This window comes from Phoca vitulina, unplaced genomic scaffold (genome assembly GCF_004348235.1).
Source record: "Phoca vitulina isolate PV1807 unplaced genomic scaffold, GSC_HSeal_1.0 scaffold3, whole genome shotgun sequence".
Lineage (NCBI taxonomy): Eukaryota > Metazoa > Chordata > Mammalia > Carnivora > Phocidae > Phoca > Phoca vitulina.
This window is the reverse complement of record NW_022589706.1, coordinates 82,892,654-82,909,643: the sequence shown is the minus strand read 5'-3', so window position 1 is coordinate 82,909,643 and position 16,990 is coordinate 82,892,654. Positions and strand designations below refer to the sequence as shown.

Below are 16,990 nucleotides of genomic sequence, written 5' to 3'. Positions count from 1 at the left end.
AGGGGCAGAGGGGAATGAGCAGAATTTTCATGAAGCGCTGAATCTGAAGGTGGTGGGAGGAAGAGGTGGCATATATGAGGAACAAAGGTCTTCTATCATTGTGTTTTGCCATCTTGTTCATACAGAACTATTACAGCTCATTGCAAACAGTGGTAATGCTGCATAGTAGAAAACATAGAGTGATAGGACCTTGGGGTCCTCTTTATTTAGCTAACATATGGGGAAAGAGAACTAGGATAGTACTCAGGAGGTTTTTAAATGTTCCATGTTTGGAACTGGCACATACCATTTGGGCTGTCATTCTTTCGGCCAAAACTCTGCCACATGGCTACACTGCAAGGAGTAGTAGGGATCATATTAAACTGTGTTCTCAGGAAGAAAGGTAGTATAAGGTCCTTAGAAATACAGGTATATGGAAAAATAGGTGAGTGAAAAAAAAAGTCAAGACAATTATTAACTCTAGGAAGAACAAACAGTTGTACAAGGAGGGGAATAAAGTAAAGATGGTAATGGCTGACATTTTTTATGTACTTTATACCAAGTACTATTCTAAGCCCTTACATTTCATATATTAATTTTCTTACAAGTTTTATGAGATAAATACAATTGTAATTCCCCTTTTACAGACAAATGTTGATTTCACCAACAGTGGTGATATCACTGTATTTATTGGATAAATGGGATAGGGAATGAGGAGAATGGAGTAAGAGTCAAGCATCTTCATACTAGGTAATATAAATAATGTAGAAGTAATATAATATCTAAAATTAAATAGTCAAATCAGCAGTATACACATGCCATTTAGAAACACAGGGGCGCCTGACTGGCTCAGTCAGTGGAGCACAGAACTCTTGATCTCGGGGTTGTGAGTTCAAGCCCCATGTTGGGTGTAGAGATTACTTAAAAATAAAATCTTAAACACACACACACACACAGGTAAATATCACTAGAAACAACTGAAAAAGCTGCAGCTCCTCAGGGTGATCAGTTTGAGTGTGGGGTCTGGGATTGTCCTTATGCTATTGCACTTTCTAAACTATGTCAATAAAAATATGTCTTGGTATAAGACAAACTGTCAAGAGAGAGCAAATGACAATGGTGTGTGGGTGGTCATCATTTATATCTTATTTTCACCTAGACCAGAAGTGGTTTTGTAGGTTACTACGTGGTAGAGCTTAACACCGAAAGGGAGGTGAGGCCAGATTTCTAGACCTGGGTTTCCTCTACACTTTCTTGGCCAAGTCGCTTAACCTTTGGGCCATCAGTTTCTTCATGTTAATGAGAATGATGATCTCTGTACGGTTACTTTAACTTCTAAAGTACTACAATTCTGGATGTTAAATGAATAATTTTTTTTTATTTTTCAACAAGTGCTAGTGTGACTGCATCAGCTTCAGAGCTAGTTCTGGATGCAGCGTAGCTGCGGAGTCACGACCAACACCCGGTTTTCTTCTTACCGGGTGTCTTGGGTAGGAGTCACTTAGCTATAGGGTTTTCTCAGTGCCAGTGTATGTAAGGATTCATAAAATTGCAATCCTTTTCCTCCGGTAGCTTTTTTTTTTTAATCTATTCAAATATAGCATAGAGAAGAGTGTGTACCTTACAAGTTTATGTACAGTTCAATGAATTTTTATAGTGAACATACTCTAATTACCAGCACCCAGATCCTGGATCGAGAAACAGAACATTACCAGGGACTCTTAGAGGTAACATCAAAATGGATTAGGTACAAGCTCTTACTTGTTGAAGTTTGTCGAAGGATCCATCTTGTAATTTTCAATTCAAAGCATAGTTTTCAATTATGAGATGAGTAAGTTCTGAGGGTCGAATGTTGCACTTGGTGATTATAGTTAATAATACTATATTATATACTTGAAATTTGCTGAGAGTAGATCCTAATTGTTCTCACCACACACATACACACAAAGGTAACTGTGAGGTGATAGATGTGTTAATTAACTTCATTGTGGTGAATATTTATCAATATCTATCTATCAAATCATGTATGCTTCAGATATATACCGTTTTATTTGTCAATTATACTCAGTAAATCTGGGGGGCAAAAAAGAACATTACCATTATCCTGGAAGCACCTTCCAGTTGCTTCCCTCAAAGGATCAACTACTAGCCTGACTTCTAATAGACTAGATTTTGAACTATATATAAATGACATGTGGTTACGTACAATCATACATATAGACACATGTACATTTACATATCTCTTAAAGAGCCAAAAATATTTATAAATACATACACATAAACATCTATACACATTTATGCTTTTAGGTTTTGGTGGGGAGGGCTTGCCAGTTTTGTTTCTGACTTCCCAAGATGACATATTTAAACTTGTTGAGATTTCGTACTGATATTCATTCTATAAGTAGTCCAAGTCCTTCTCAACATATGATGATGTTATGTCCTGATAAACCCATCATAAGTTGAAAATACATTAAGTCAAAAATGCAATTAATACACCTAACCTACCAAACATCTAGCTTAGCCTAGCCTACCTTAAATGTGCTCAGAACACTCATGTTAGCGCAGTTGGGCAAATTGACCTAACACAAAGCCTATTTTATAGTGAAGTGTTAAATAATTCATATAATTCATTGAATGCTGTATTGAGTGTGAAAAAACAAGAGTGGTCGTGAAAAACAGATCGTATGGGTGCAGAATGGTTGTAAGTGTGTGGGTTGTTTACCCTCGTGATTGTGTGGCTGATAGAGAACTGTGGCTCACTGCCCCTGCCCAGCATCATCAGAGAGGATTCTACTGCATATTGCTAGCCTGGGAAAATACCAGAATTTGAAGTTAGAGGTATGGTTTCTACTGAATGTGTGTATTACTTTTGCACCATCATAAAGTTGGGGGCCTTAAGTTTGGGGCCGTCTGTATACATGCATTTATTATCCATTTACTACTTCTAAGTACTGGCATAAAAGCATAGTTATCAAATATGAAAACTTTTATTCTAGGTCCAATGGCATTGCCGAGCACGGATGGTTGCAGGAGCCAATTTTTACATTGTTGGACGAGACCCTGCTGGCATGCCTCATCCAGAAACAGGGAAGGATCTTTATGAGCCAACTCATGGTGCCAAAGTGCTGACAATGGCCCCTGGCCTAATCACCTTGGAAATAGTTCCCTTTCGAGTTGCAGCTTACAACAAGAAAAAGAAGCGTATGGACTACTATGACTCTGAACAGTAAGTTTTATATTCACAGATCTGTGAAACACCTTGTGCTCTAAGCTGCTCCCAGGGCATATTGTCTCAGCTTTATAGTAACTTGACTGATGGCAGGCTTTGTTGTACCCATTTCAGAGAAAGGCCAAACCTAGGAAGCTAACTTCTCAATATGCTAGCAGTTAGAAGTAGAAATAAAAATTGAATCTGGTTTCATGGTTCATGATTTCAGGAATTTTGTTGTGGAGCTCTTCGGGGCAGTATGGACATTTCTGTGTCTGCCGTATCTATGTATCTATGTATTATGTACAGAGCACGTAGAAGGAGTCCAGGGACTTAGTGATGATTACTCCGGTAAGCCCAGAAAAATCTATGTAGTGAGAGAGAATTTCATATTTTGGAATCCCTATGTGACAGGCACTGTCCTAATTGCTTTATAGGTATCAAATTATTCCCCACAATATCCTATGGTATTGTTATTATCCCTGTTTTATAGATTAGTAGTAAGCTGAGGCATACAGAATTCAAATGCCTTGTATAAGGCCACAGAGTAGTAAATGGCAGCCCAGCAGTTGAACCCAAGGAGTGTGTTTCTGGAGCCTGTGCTCTTGACCGCTAAGAGCGCAACTTCTTTCTTCAAAAATCTTAGGAGGGGCAAAAAACGAACAAACTTTTAGTACAGGTTATTGGTAGTGTCAAACATGTATCTATGGCCCTTCTGTATTAATCTTTATCTATAGACAATGTCAATCTAAATGTAGAGTGGCAGTGTAAGGCTCTAGAATAGGAAGTTAGGGGTTCTAGCCCTGTCCTCGACTGGTGACTTGAGAGTCCTGTGCCTGTCTAGCCTTGTTTCTTCTCTAAAATGTTGGCAGTGGATGAGTTGATTCCATCTTAGCTTAAAATCTGTACTTCTTTCCATGATCTGTAGCACCTAGTTATTTTTACATTTTAGCAGATACTTGTTTTGTTGATTGATGCTTATTTAGTACAAATTACATCTCCTTATATAGTATACCTACTTTTTTTTAGCACAAATTACAATTCATGTTCAGCAAGTAGAACATGTATTTTTATATATGTTTTCTTACATTTACTTCTACTGACAGGTACTAACTGAAAATTGACCGTGGTCTAATGACCTTTAATCTGAGAGCCCTCATCCTTTCTTCTATGATACTTTACAGTTAATTCTGTATTCAGGAATAATGCTGATCTTGACCCTGTGTCCTCATTTGGTGTGGCCCATTTTGTAATGATGGGGACAAGAAAGAAAAAGAAACCTTTTATAGATCAAAACATTTTCTTGTTTCTAAAAGCAACATAAAGTTCGGTGTCATTGAATTTCTTTGTGATAAATGATAGATTGTCTGGGTAAAGAAATACTATTATTTACAGTAGACTTTAAGGGATTTTTTTGGCTTCTTGTTTAATGGTCTAAATAATTCTGGAGAAAAACAAATGCACAATTTTAGGTGATTGCAGGCTTTTCAGAGTGATGAACTATAGCTAAAATATGGGAAAATCTTAGGAGTCAATGAACAGAAGAGGCTTATATAACTGCAGGCAACTCCCAGCTGTACCTGTGGCCTAGGTGTGGACTTCAGGACAGGAGCTCTTCTAGACTATTCTTTCCTGAAGATCTGAAATATGGCCCACATTCCAGTGTACTTCTGAACCACACGAAGAGAAGAATTTACAATAATCCAGAACATTTTTACTTTTATAAAAGACCAGCGTTTGTCAACACATAGAAATAGTTCTAAATCGTGACCATGTTGTGTTTTGTTTTGTTCTGAGAATATATATGTTTGTGTATGTTGTTTGTATGTGTGTATATATACATATGAGTGTGTACATACACTTACATGCACACACACGATGCAATTTCACAGTCTTACCAACAATGCAGCTATAAGAGGGGTGTGCTGAGAGTTGCAAATGGGCCTTTTCTTCCAAAGGGATGCCTCGGAAGCTTTAACAAGAGAATTTTAAGAAAAATAAAAGCAATTTTAGTAAACCTTGGACTATATTATCACAAAAGGTGATTGAAGCTAAAAATATAAATTAAATATTAAGGAAAGTAAAAAAAAAAAGTTTCTAATACAGTCCTGTCCTTTTGTGGTTAAAATTATATAGGGTCATCATCAGAGATTCTAATTTACTTATTCTGGGGAGAGGCCTACACACCGGCAGTTCTTTTGAAAGGCTCCCCAGCCGAGAACCCTCGATGGAGGGTAGCATTGCTTTCTACAAATTTATAACATATAGAATGTCCGAGGTGAAACGCTGGGCTGGCAAACCTTTGAGTTCTCATCCAGCATGCAGTTGATCAGTTTGTGTACAAGACGTTATGAACATAATCTTGTTCTGAAAGTAATGATTAATTACAGAGTGAGAAAAGAGAAATAGAATCATTCTGCTAGTGGCCAAGTAGTTAAAACTTAGGTGAGTTTCCATGCTGATGAGTTAAGGAAACAAAACTAACTAGAGTTGAGCTTTTCTTTTACACTTCTTGTTTTGATGTCTCATGACTGTGGTTTCTTTCCATGCATGATCAGGTGATTCAGTCACCTGCAAGACCCAGAACCCATCTGTGTATCATTGACTGATGTGCTGGGAAGCCCTTGATAACTTTCGTGTTTTGTTAAATCTGTGTAGTATGGCTTTAAATCTCTCTTTTAATCATTCAAAAGCTAAATAATTACATCAGTTCTCATAAGATTTTCCAATGATGAATTCTATATTAGTTGCATGAGTGGCTCATTTTCTTGGAATTTTTTTGAGTTACCAAATCTTAATAAATTGTAACTTGGGAAGCCTTAAAACTGCCTTAGTTTTCTTATTTTTTTATATTTGTGTTCAAATATAATTAAGTTGATGGGAATATGTTGGGAAGTGATTAAAATTTTGTGGAAAGGCGATAGTCTTTGATGTAGTGAGAAAACACAGTTATTAATTATGCACATATGAGGTTGTCTTATGTTTGATTAATGGATGTTATTCAATGCCAGCTTTTATGTAATTAATGATTTTGTAGCTTTTGATTTAATTAAATACTAGTGTAAAACAAAGCTTAGGGAGAAAAAAACTTCATGAAGATTTCAAGCAAGATATTGATAGGAATTATGATAAAAATCATCTGTTTTTACTTAGGAAGTTAAGTGGGTTCATATTTGCTATAATAGTGACTCAAGGAAATTCAGTTTTCTAGGACTACAAGATTAAACCCCATTCTTTCAGATATTACAAACAAACTTTAAGAATTCAGTTTTTTATTTTTATTTATTTATTTTTTTAAGATTTTATTTATTTATTTGACAGAGAGAGAGACAGCGAGAGAGGGAACACAAGCAGTGGGAGTGGGAGAGGGAGAAGCAGGCCTCCCGCTGAGCAGGGAGCCTGATGCGGGGCTCGATCCCAGGACCCTGGGATCATGACCCGAGCCCAAGGCAGACACTTAACAACTGAGCCACCCAGGCGCCCCAAGAATTCAGTTATTTGTAATGTTTTCTCCTTTATGCAGTAAATCTTTGTATGTGGGTAGAAAAATGCAAAATTATGGTTCAGTTATTGAAATAACGACTCAACAAAAAGAGCACACATGAGTGAGAGTGTCTTGTGGAAGTGGGTAAATGAAGAGACAGGTGGATGAAAGTGTTTGCGGTCTGGTTATTTTCACATTATCAATAGAGTATTTTCATAGTTTTAATGCTGGAGTAGATCTTAATCCATATATTATCGGTATCATTTAAAAAAATACTCCTAATTGTAGGCATCTCTCAAGGCTTTTTCATACAGCCTTCCCTTTTGTATACCTTCCACAGGAAAGCTCATCTTTTCTAGTGGTTTCTGTGTGATTACTCTTAAAGCTATACTTCAGTGTTTCCAAGTTGCTAATTGTGTTAGCTTTCTAATGCTGCATAACACATGGCCGCAAATTTAGTGGCTTAGAAGTCTGGGTGGATTACATTGGATTCTCCGGGCAGGCTGGGCTCTTATCTGAAAGTTCTGGAAAGAATCCACTTCCAAGATGACCCTTGCTGGCAGAATTCAGTTCCTTGCAGCTGTGGGGCTGAGGTCCCCATCTTCTTACTGGCTATTGGCTAAGGATTGCTCTCTGCTCCTAGAAGCCATTTTAGGTCCTTTGTTGTGGACACCTCCATCCCAGCAAGAGAACCTCCTTCATGGTGAATCTTTCTCATACTTCAGATCTCTCTGACTTTCCCTTCTGCTATCAGCTGAGAAAAGTCTTTGCTTTCAAAAGGCTTCAGTAATTAGGTTAGATCCACTCAGATAATTTCACTATTTTAGATCATTTGATTAGTGTAACTCATTGCATCTGCAAAATCCCTTTTGTGGTACAAATGACCTCTAATGGTAGTAACATTATTTGTCTTCATTTTTTCATAGACCCCTCTTTGGAAAACATTCTGGAGAAGTGAGAAGCTTATGTTTTCTAGAAGTAAAATAAAAGTAATTTTTTTTCTCTCATTGTTAATACTAGGAATAAATAGATAGAATATCCTAAGGAGATGTTGTGGTATTTTCATTATAAAACCCAGTAGTACTCATGTCCTGCTTTTAATCAGTTGTAACCTCTGAAAGAGAGAAGAGGTAGGGGCAAGGAGAGAGAGCCACGCATTGAAGGGTAACCAACAATGTAAGGTCCCAATTAGAACTCTGCTGTGCTGGAATAGACTATATGAAAGATTTATTTTTTTTTTTTAATGCCAGGGACGCCAAAGTAGCCTTGAACCAAAAAAGGCCAAAGATCTGCTCCTTTTCTCTACCCCAAAGCCCTGACCAGTTTTGACTACTCTTAGGAGATAAATGGACATAACTATAAGTACTAGAGAAAAAGTAGGAAGAGCAAACGGGACAGACCTTGGGAAAGTATTTCCCTTAGTGCTTAGGATAGAGTAATCTGGGTTTCCCAGTAGAGCAATACAAGGTGCTCTTAATACCCCAGCCTGGTGGAAGGAAAATAGGCTTCAGTCACGTGTGCTCACTTTTTCAAACCTTTGTTCCTAGAAAGTTGCTTCTTTCTGGGTGAGTGGGCTACCCTGATTTTGATGCATTTTTGGGTGGTAACAAATGAAAAGGATGAGTTCCAGCAGTGGTCAACCAATTAAAAACACCAAACAAACCAATGTTTTTTTAAAAAAATTATAAAAGCATTTAAAAGGAGAAAAAAACAATATTAACAATTTAAAAATAACACTCATGCCATCACTGGTTTTTTTTTCCCGTGCTTTGATTTTACTCTTTTTCTATGCATTCATTTAACATAGTTGAGTTTATAACATAGAATTTTTTTTATCCTGCTTTTAATTATTTACTTTTCATGAGCATCTTTTCACGCGATTAGAAGCTCTCTGTACACATTGCAGTGGCTCCTTACTGTTCATTCTGGTACCAGACTGAACCACAAGTCCCCGTGGTTGTGTGCACAGCACAGGGCTGAGCGAGGAAGTGCCGAAGGCCCCTCTGTGCTGCAGAGCAAGATTGGCCTAGAGGCTTCCTTATAGCTCACTCGTGTCCTTAGGTAGCATCTTCTTGTCGTACCTGGTCCCACCTCTTGCACCTGTTGTCCAGCACACATGGAGTATAGTGTTTCTACATCTGGACCTTCAGACCCTGCACTGTTGAGGCCTGGCTGTGATCTCCCCTTAGACTGTAGAGCGGTGCCGTGTCATCCCTGATCTCGCTTACTGCAGGGAGTTCCGGGAGGAAAGAGCCACAAGTATTGTGTTTGGTGTCTTGATTTTTTTTTTTTTTTTTTTCTATCTGCTTTTCTTTTTCCTGTGACTTCAGGATCTTCTCATTTTTCTTAAGTTTTCTGCCTTTTTGGAGGTAGGACTGAGATTTCCTTATTATAACAATATCAAATCAGTTTCTTTCCTAACAACATGCCGTTTAGCAGGCTTTCTTAATCTTGGCATTATTGACGTATGGGGCCGGATAATTTGTTGGTTGGGTGGGGGGGTCTGGTGCATTCTAGGATGCTTGCCCTGGGGAGGGAGAGGTGAGGTTGCAAAATTACCTCTGTTGAGAATCAAAGATTTGTAATAATATTGGCATATTTGGGTACTTATTTTCTTTTTAATTATTTCATCATTAGTCACAAGTCCAAAATACGCTCCTTTTTTTTTTTTTTTAATCTCTCCAGACTTTTTACTTTCATATTTGGAGCTGATCTAGATGTTTTGAGTGTAATAGAAGTCCTGGTTTCTAAATAAATGAGGATAGTCACATGTGTCTCAAAAGTAGAAAGCAAATCACAAGACGAAGTGACAAGTATAAATGAAATTAATATGGTCAAAGCACTGTCCTTATTATCTCGCAATGTCCTGGGTTTACCTGATTTTCTGGTTAACTCATGGATGCTTAAGCTGTTTGGGTCACTAATTTTGAAAAACCCCTTGAAAATGTATTAATTCTCTCTCTATAACCTCCTACAACTAAGTAGGCTATATACTGGAAGCAGGACCCAGGGACATCAATGTGCTGCTCAGAAGAGGCCAGGGCAGTCTGCTGAAAGGAAGTTTTCGTATAACCAGAGTTCAGCCATGTACTTCTTACCAGATAAGTTCATTTGGATGATGGGTATCTGAGAGCGTCTGAGTTTAGCTCTCTGAAAATTGGAATCCACTGTTGAGTAATCAGAGGCTTCTTTCAGAAGCAGGTGAAAATGGATATGCTCTTGTTCCCAGTTGAAAGCACAAAAACCCCATTTTGCCCATTAAGATATTTTTGGGTCCTTTTGAAACCTGTCCTTTGGTACTCAGTTAAAGACCTCCATTTGCCTTCTGTGGTAGATTATATATAGGTTTCATGACCGTCTTTGGTAACGAAAACTGAGTTGACTTCAGTACGCTTTTTAGGACAATCCTGGAAATTTGTTATTTGACTCAATGTCTGATAGGAGCTGTTCTCTAGCTTTTACTTATAAGATAGTGGTGCTGGGAGGAAAACATGATGAATTAAGGATTTTGGTATAAGTAGGTTCTAGATAATTAAATTTTTTGTGTATTTCAGTTGGTCTTTGGTTTGAAACTAAAAATTGTTAAATTTGTCATGTACTATGCTAGCTGGTGCTTTTTAGTTCCTGGAAAGAAAGCCATTAAGTAACTGTTTATCTGGTTTTGAAGAGATGACTTTTGACCTCATGCCTAAGAATTCTTAGTGTTTTGATCTACATAGTATCATATATGAGCTGCTTTCAAGTTGGATGAAAAGTTAATTAGACCCAAAATAGTTCTTAGATTCATTTGTAAGTTACCACTATTATTTTTAGTTCTATCAGAGAAGAAATTCCCCTTTGCTTCTCTGCTTATTGTCCAGTTAGCATTTTTTAAAAAGCCGATCTAATTGAATATGAACCTTCAAAAGATACACTTGATGGGCTGTCTGCTGACCCCAGCTCTTGTCCGTTTGAGCAACTCGTGCTGGTGGCTCTGATGGCCACATATGTGGACTAAGAGACAGCAGATGGTTGTAAGGATAAAATCTTCAACAAGTGGCCAAGAGTCATTGTACTTTGGAATCAGTCAAGATGCTGGCCACATGTGGTTAGTACATCCCACGTGGGACAAGAGGCTGGTCCGACCCACAGGGTCCCATGTAGCTTGCTAGATGGTGTGCTTTTCCCCCCCTCCCTGCCATTCAAACCCCTTTGTTTCTTGAAGAGCTGTGGATTGTAAGAATCTATGACCAAGTGGTTTTGAGAAGGAAAAAAATCCAACATACTTGTGTTTTCTTTTTTCAGGTGCCATGGGAGATTGGTTAACTAGTGTAATTAGATGGCTTATTAGAATTGCTTTGTAGTGAAAGCCCCAGCCGGGGTCATTTATTTAGTAGCCTTTTCTGCTTCTGGCAGATTCCTGATTACTCACAGGTAAAGTGGAGAGCTAATTTTAGATTATTCCCAGATATCTGAGTTTTTACTTGATTTAATTATTTCTGTAAGGTGATGTCTAATTAAAGATGAACTGTGAAAAATACGATTTGATTATGGGTAATGTGACTCTTGTGCCAAGTCCTTGCACCTGACTTCTGGTAAAAAGCAAAATCCTTCTGTGACAGTACAAGTGTGAGGCGGAGGAAAATAAATGTGTTTTCTGTAGCCAGGGTGGAGTGGAACCACCCTGAAGAAATGTTTGTGGCATGCAGGGCAGATGGAGTGTGAAAGAGCGTCCGGAAAAGAGGTACCCAGGGACCTTGGTTTTAAAATGCAATTTCAGAAGGAATGCAAACAAACTTCTGGATTCCAGACAGTTTGGCATTGGTGGGGGGTGGGGTGGGGGGGGGAAGAAAGGGCTGTAATTGGTCTGGCTTTTTTCCTTTCATCAAATAGTCAGGACAGAGTCATCCCGCAAGCTGAGCTCTCACTTCTTTCTCATTGCCTTCTAGAACGAGCACTTGAGGCATGGGACACAAGGTTTCCTTTGTTGAAATCAAGCTTTAAAATTTACGTGGCCATAAAGCTCTAGGGTCATAATTTTCCTCAGCGAAGCTCATTTTAGGGTGCTGATAAGTGAACCTCCGGAGCTAAACGAACTGATTTGACATCGGGTTGGAGTGAGGATGTTTAGATACAGTTGGATAGCTCTCTGGACCGCTCTGCCCTCTTGGCTTCCTCTCTGATCTGGGCTTTGCTAAGCCCTGCCCTCAGGGGTAACCTGGCTGGCCTGGAGTCAAAGTCAGGAGTGTTGATGGATTCTATTATTATTCCATTCCCACACAGCTTCTTGTTACCCTTGAAGGCAGTCTTCACAGCTTTATTGAGAAGGTTAAGACCATCCTGCATTAACTGCCTCGTCTTTTTCTAACCCCACATCATCACTGTTTCTTCTTTCCTTCATTCCTGATGCTCCTCCTTGTCAAAGCCCCCCTTCCTATGTCCTTCATGCCAGGCTTCCTTCTCCATCTTTCATTTCTCTCCTGGCTTTCATCCTCCCTTTTCTCAGTCTTTTTCCCACCTGTATACTTGCTTAAAGCCCCCCCTTTTCCTTTTTTTTTTTTTTTAAAGATTTTTATTTATTTTATTGAGAGAGAATGATAGAGAGAGAGCGTGAGTAGGGAAGAGGGTCAGAGGGAGAAGCAGACCCCTGCTGAGCAAGGAGCCCGATGTGGGACTCGATCCCGGGAATCCAGGATCATGACCTGAGCCGAAGGCAGTCGCTCAACCAACTGAGCCACCCAGGCGCCCCCCCCCTTTTCCTTTAAAAAAAAAAAAACAAGTCTCCTCTTTTTTCCACTCTCTATCTCTGCCAATTTACTACTCTGTCTCTCTTCTTCACCATCTACTAAAACTCTTCATTTAAGATTTAAATTCTGATTTGTAAGTCCAGTAGGGTTTTTTTCCTCATGGTCATTTTTCTCATCCTCTCTGTGGCCTTAACACTTTAGAACTTCTCCTTAGAACTTCTCTTCTTCTGTGACCTCCGTATCATCTTGGTTTTCCTCCTACTCCTTTGACAAATGCTTTTCCTTTTGCTGAGTCTTTCTTTGGAGAGCTTACCTAACGTTTTCTCCAACTCAGTTTTCATTTTAGTGTTGATAAATTTACAGATTGTTTCTAACCCCAACCTTACTGAATGTTTTGAAATCTCCTCTCGCAGTCTTGCTTCTTTTCTAGGCCCATCTCACATACAGTCAATTTCTTTTTCTCCCCTTAGGTTGTCATTTGTATAAGAGAAAGATGTTGTCTTACTTCCCATGTCAGCTGGGGGAACCAGCCATCTGCATGGGCCCGCATGTTAAAAAAGATCTGACTTGTCTTGCACATTGAACAGATGTGAGAAGTGAGAGATAGTCCCTAGATTGAAACTGTTTGGATCCATCTTTTAAGCAATATCTGTTAACCTTTCATTTTTATTGAACATCACTGAAAATTTATATAACATTTGAAAGAGGTTTTAGTTTTACTTAAGCAGATGAGAGCTGTTGAAATGTTGAGCTGAATGCATATGTATATCTTCCTATCCTTTTGGTAGTTGAGGATTCGAATAGGAAGAGCAGGCAGGGTGACTAGGGGAAGATGTTGCATGCCTGAATTTAAGTACGGCTTTTCTGCTTAATGGTAAGAGATGATTTTCCTGTGACTGATGAAATGAGTCACACTATTTTGTATTCCTATCCTCCATGTATAGTATTCCAGAATAAAATTTTCAGATATGTTTCAAAGAGGGTTGGGACATTCACTAAAGTCAGGTATCTCACTGGGGAGTGGGGCCAACAGCGAATCGAAGAGGTAGAACTTGATTCAGGACCAAGAGTCATGTGGATCTTAGGAACTAACAGTTGTGGGCAGGCATAGGGCCAGGCCAGATGAAAGAGGTACACAGAGCCTGGTGGTAATACCACCAGTTGCAAGGTTTAGAAGCCCCATGAGCAGTGGGGTCATTGAGCACACAGACAAAATCAGAAAAGCAGAAAGAGCGACCAGAGACCGGTACATAGTTTGGATCATGAGGAAATCACAATACTTGGTCTTTCTTGGTTTGGAGCCCACAGTCTGAGAGCTCCTAGGTAGATTAAATGAACCAGGTTAGGAAGGTGGTATGTGGGTCCCCCTGCTTAAAGTGGAGGTGAGCAAGGTCAGAGAGAAGACAGATCTGAAGATGATTATGGAAGAGCTCATTATGAAGGTCACGTGGAAATCGCTAACGTGAGTAATCTAGATTTAGATAAAAGGGAATATACAAGTAGCTCAGATTCACCACAGCAATAAAAAATCCTGTATTCCCCCCCTTTTTTTTGCCAGAAGATGAAGAGTAGTGACTCATTTAAGACTATATGTGGTTCTGTATTGAACCACATAGAATTTTTCTATACATACACCTTTTCATTCTTTTATATTTCACCAAATATTTATTGAGTTCCTGAAATGAAAGCTAATAAAGTATCCGAGCACTGGTTAGTAAATATTTCTTTGTCCTTAGCGCCATTCAGATATACTCTTTATTGTTGATCAATGCCTGCTGTGTAAGTATGGATCACTAGCCATTATAACTACTGTGAGACCAGAATAGGAAGCATAATGCTGTAGCAGCGCCTCATGTAGCTGCTTTCCTCAGGGGCAGTATTCCAAATGATGGAGGCTTCAGGTTGATTTAAGGTTAAATTTTTAAAAATTATTTAAAGTCACTTTGGGGAGAGATTTTTTGAAAATAAACTTTTAAAAATAAAACTCATTATAAAATTTCTGATATTTTATATTTTTTATTTAATTTTGATATTGATAATTGATAAAAATCATTGTAGAAAACTACAGAAAACATGAGCAAAATTAAAAGCACTTGTGATAATACTGTGTAGAAACCACTATTTGGGTGTATTTCTTTGTAGCCTTCTCTCCACACACTCTATTTTAACAAAATTGCATTTGTATTGCACATAAAGTTTTGTGTCCCGATTATTTTACTCAGCGCTGTACCATAATTTATTTAGAACCTTCAACCTTCAGGTCATTTACAATATTTTACTATCCTGAAACGACTTTCAGATAGCTCCCTTTATGCATAACATTTGTGTGCATCTGGTTATTTCCTTAGTGTAGATTCCTGGCAGTGTGATTATTAGTTAAAAAAACATACTTGGCATCTGTCTAGAAGCATGTGGCAGTTTATGATTTACGATCCCCAAGTTAACTCCACAAATAATGAAGTGGGGAAGGAACATAGAGCTCCTAACGAGGAGTAAACACAGCCTGTGATCTGGTAACCTAAGTGATCCAGAGCTCTTGATGGGTCCTGGTCTGCTATGTAGGTTGGTTCTCCTTGTTTGAAGGAAGAGGATGAAATTACTGGTAGACAGTATGTGCCATGGCCATAGGTGCTCAGTGCTTACTGGTTTAAGGGCCTTTGTGTATTTTTTTTTTTTTAATTTATTTGACACAGCGAGAGCAGGAACACAAGCAGGGGGAGTGGGAGAGGGAGAAGCTGGGATGCGGGGCTTGGTCCCAGAACTCTGGGATCATGACCTGAGCCAAAGGCAGATCATGACTTAATGATCTGAGCCACCCAGGTGCCCCCTTTGTGTGTTTTTGAATATAAGAAGATGAGAAAAACTAACACAACTTTTATGGTATCTTACCAGTGGGATAGTATCCATTATTGCTACTTAACTTGCTTTTGCTGTAAAACAATTATAATTTTTCTCTTAATGTCCCATTATGCATTTAACCTTTCAGATTCAAATTTCCTAAAAAGTTTTCAATCTGTGATAGCTAAATTGGATTTAATACCTTTTTGTTTTTGTGACTTTCTAGTTCTAAGTTAATAGTTGGCATGGGCTGGGGAGGAGGACATAAGCAGGGAGAGGTGGGTATGGCTAGAACAGGGCAAGCCAAGGGATGGTCATGGTTTTGGAATTGTTAATACATCTTGACTATGGTGGATACATGAACCAACATATGTGATAAAATTGTATAGAACTAGAGAAGTCTGAATCAGATTGGTAGGTTGTGTCCATACTGATAACCTGATTGTGATATTATGCTATAGTTTTGCAACGTATGCTACCATTGGGTAAACTGGGTAAAGGACACATGAGCTCTCACTGTGAATATTGCATGTGAATATACAATGATCTCAGTAAAAATTTCAATTAAAATTTGTCTCCTAGTTCAAAAAATGGGTAATTTTTGAGAACATGTTGTTTTTTGTTCAGTGGCAAATCTGAAATCAGATCGATCATTCATTTTACAAGTACTATGTTTTATTCAGATTTTTTTTTCCATTAAGCTTATCTACCATGAACAGAAGAACAAAAGCTTTTTAAAGTTTCACTAAGATTCTAAAAATGGGAAATCATTTTCTTTTTTTTTTCTCTTTCAGCCATGAAGACTATGAATTTATTTCAGGAACACGAATGCGCAAACTTGCACGAGAAGGCCAGAAACCTCCAGAAGGTTTCATGGCTCCCAAAGCCTGGACTGTGCTGATGGAATACTACAAATCCTTGGAGAAAGCTTAAGCTGTTGACCCAGTCACTCCACCTTTGACACTTCACTGAGTAACAAGAGGGGACCATGTAATTACTGTTGGCATTTCTTTGTGGTGGTTTCTGTCTGGATACACTTCCTAAAAACAGACCACATTCCTTAACTAGCATCAGTTTTGGTCTGCCTTATGAGTTTTGTTTTGAACTAGTGTAACAGTAAAAACTGCTGGTTTTAATGTACTTTTCCACTTGTTATAGTTAATATTCCTACAGTACAATTTTAAAATCTTGTCTTTTTATATTATATTTATGCTTCTGTCTTATGATTTTTTCAAGCTGTTATATTAGTTGTAACCAATAGTATACACATTGAATCTCATTTTTCATCCCTTGAAAAAAGGAAAAAAAAATCCACTAAACAATAACCTTGGCTAGACTTTGTTTTGGGAATTTTACAAGACATCTGTAGCAATTAGATTTTCTTTTTCTACATTGAAAATATAAACTGCTTTCTTCTTTCCTTCCAATAAGCTATTGATCTCTCAGCTGTTGTAATCTATTCTTATGATCTGTGTAAGCCCTGAATGAACTTTCTTTATTCAGAAACATTAAACTTTTGGCTTCTTATTTATATGATACTTTTTGTTGTGTTTACATATAACCTTTCCTTCTTGTGAAATGTTTCTGATGGAGGAGGGAAAATACAGGCATCCTTTTTATTATTATTATTATTATTATTATTATTATTATTATTATTATTTGACAGAGCAAAGCAGAGGGAGCAGCAGGCTTCACAACGAGCAGGGAGCCTGATGTAGGGCTCGATCCCAGGACCCTGAGATCATGACCTGAGCC

General features: G+C 38.3%; 1 protein-coding gene across 2 annotated transcripts in view; it reads left to right on the top strand.

Moving 5' to 3' along the window:
* PAPSS1 (3'-phosphoadenosine 5'-phosphosulfate synthase 1) overlaps positions 1 to 16,762 on the top strand; it is a 98,649-nt gene extending 81,887 nt beyond the window's left edge. For both annotated transcript variants that reach the window (XM_032400963.1, XM_032400965.1), the window contains exons 11-12: positions 2,976 to 3,205; positions 16,030 to 16,762. In XM_032400963.1, coding sequence (XP_032256854.1) covers positions 2,976 to 3,205; positions 16,030 to 16,168 — 369 coding nt within the window. In that variant the 3' untranslated portion in view covers positions 16,169 to 16,762. The remainder of the gene's footprint in view (positions 1 to 2,975; positions 3,206 to 16,029) is intronic.
* Positions 16,763 to 16,990: the final 228 nt, after the last annotated feature.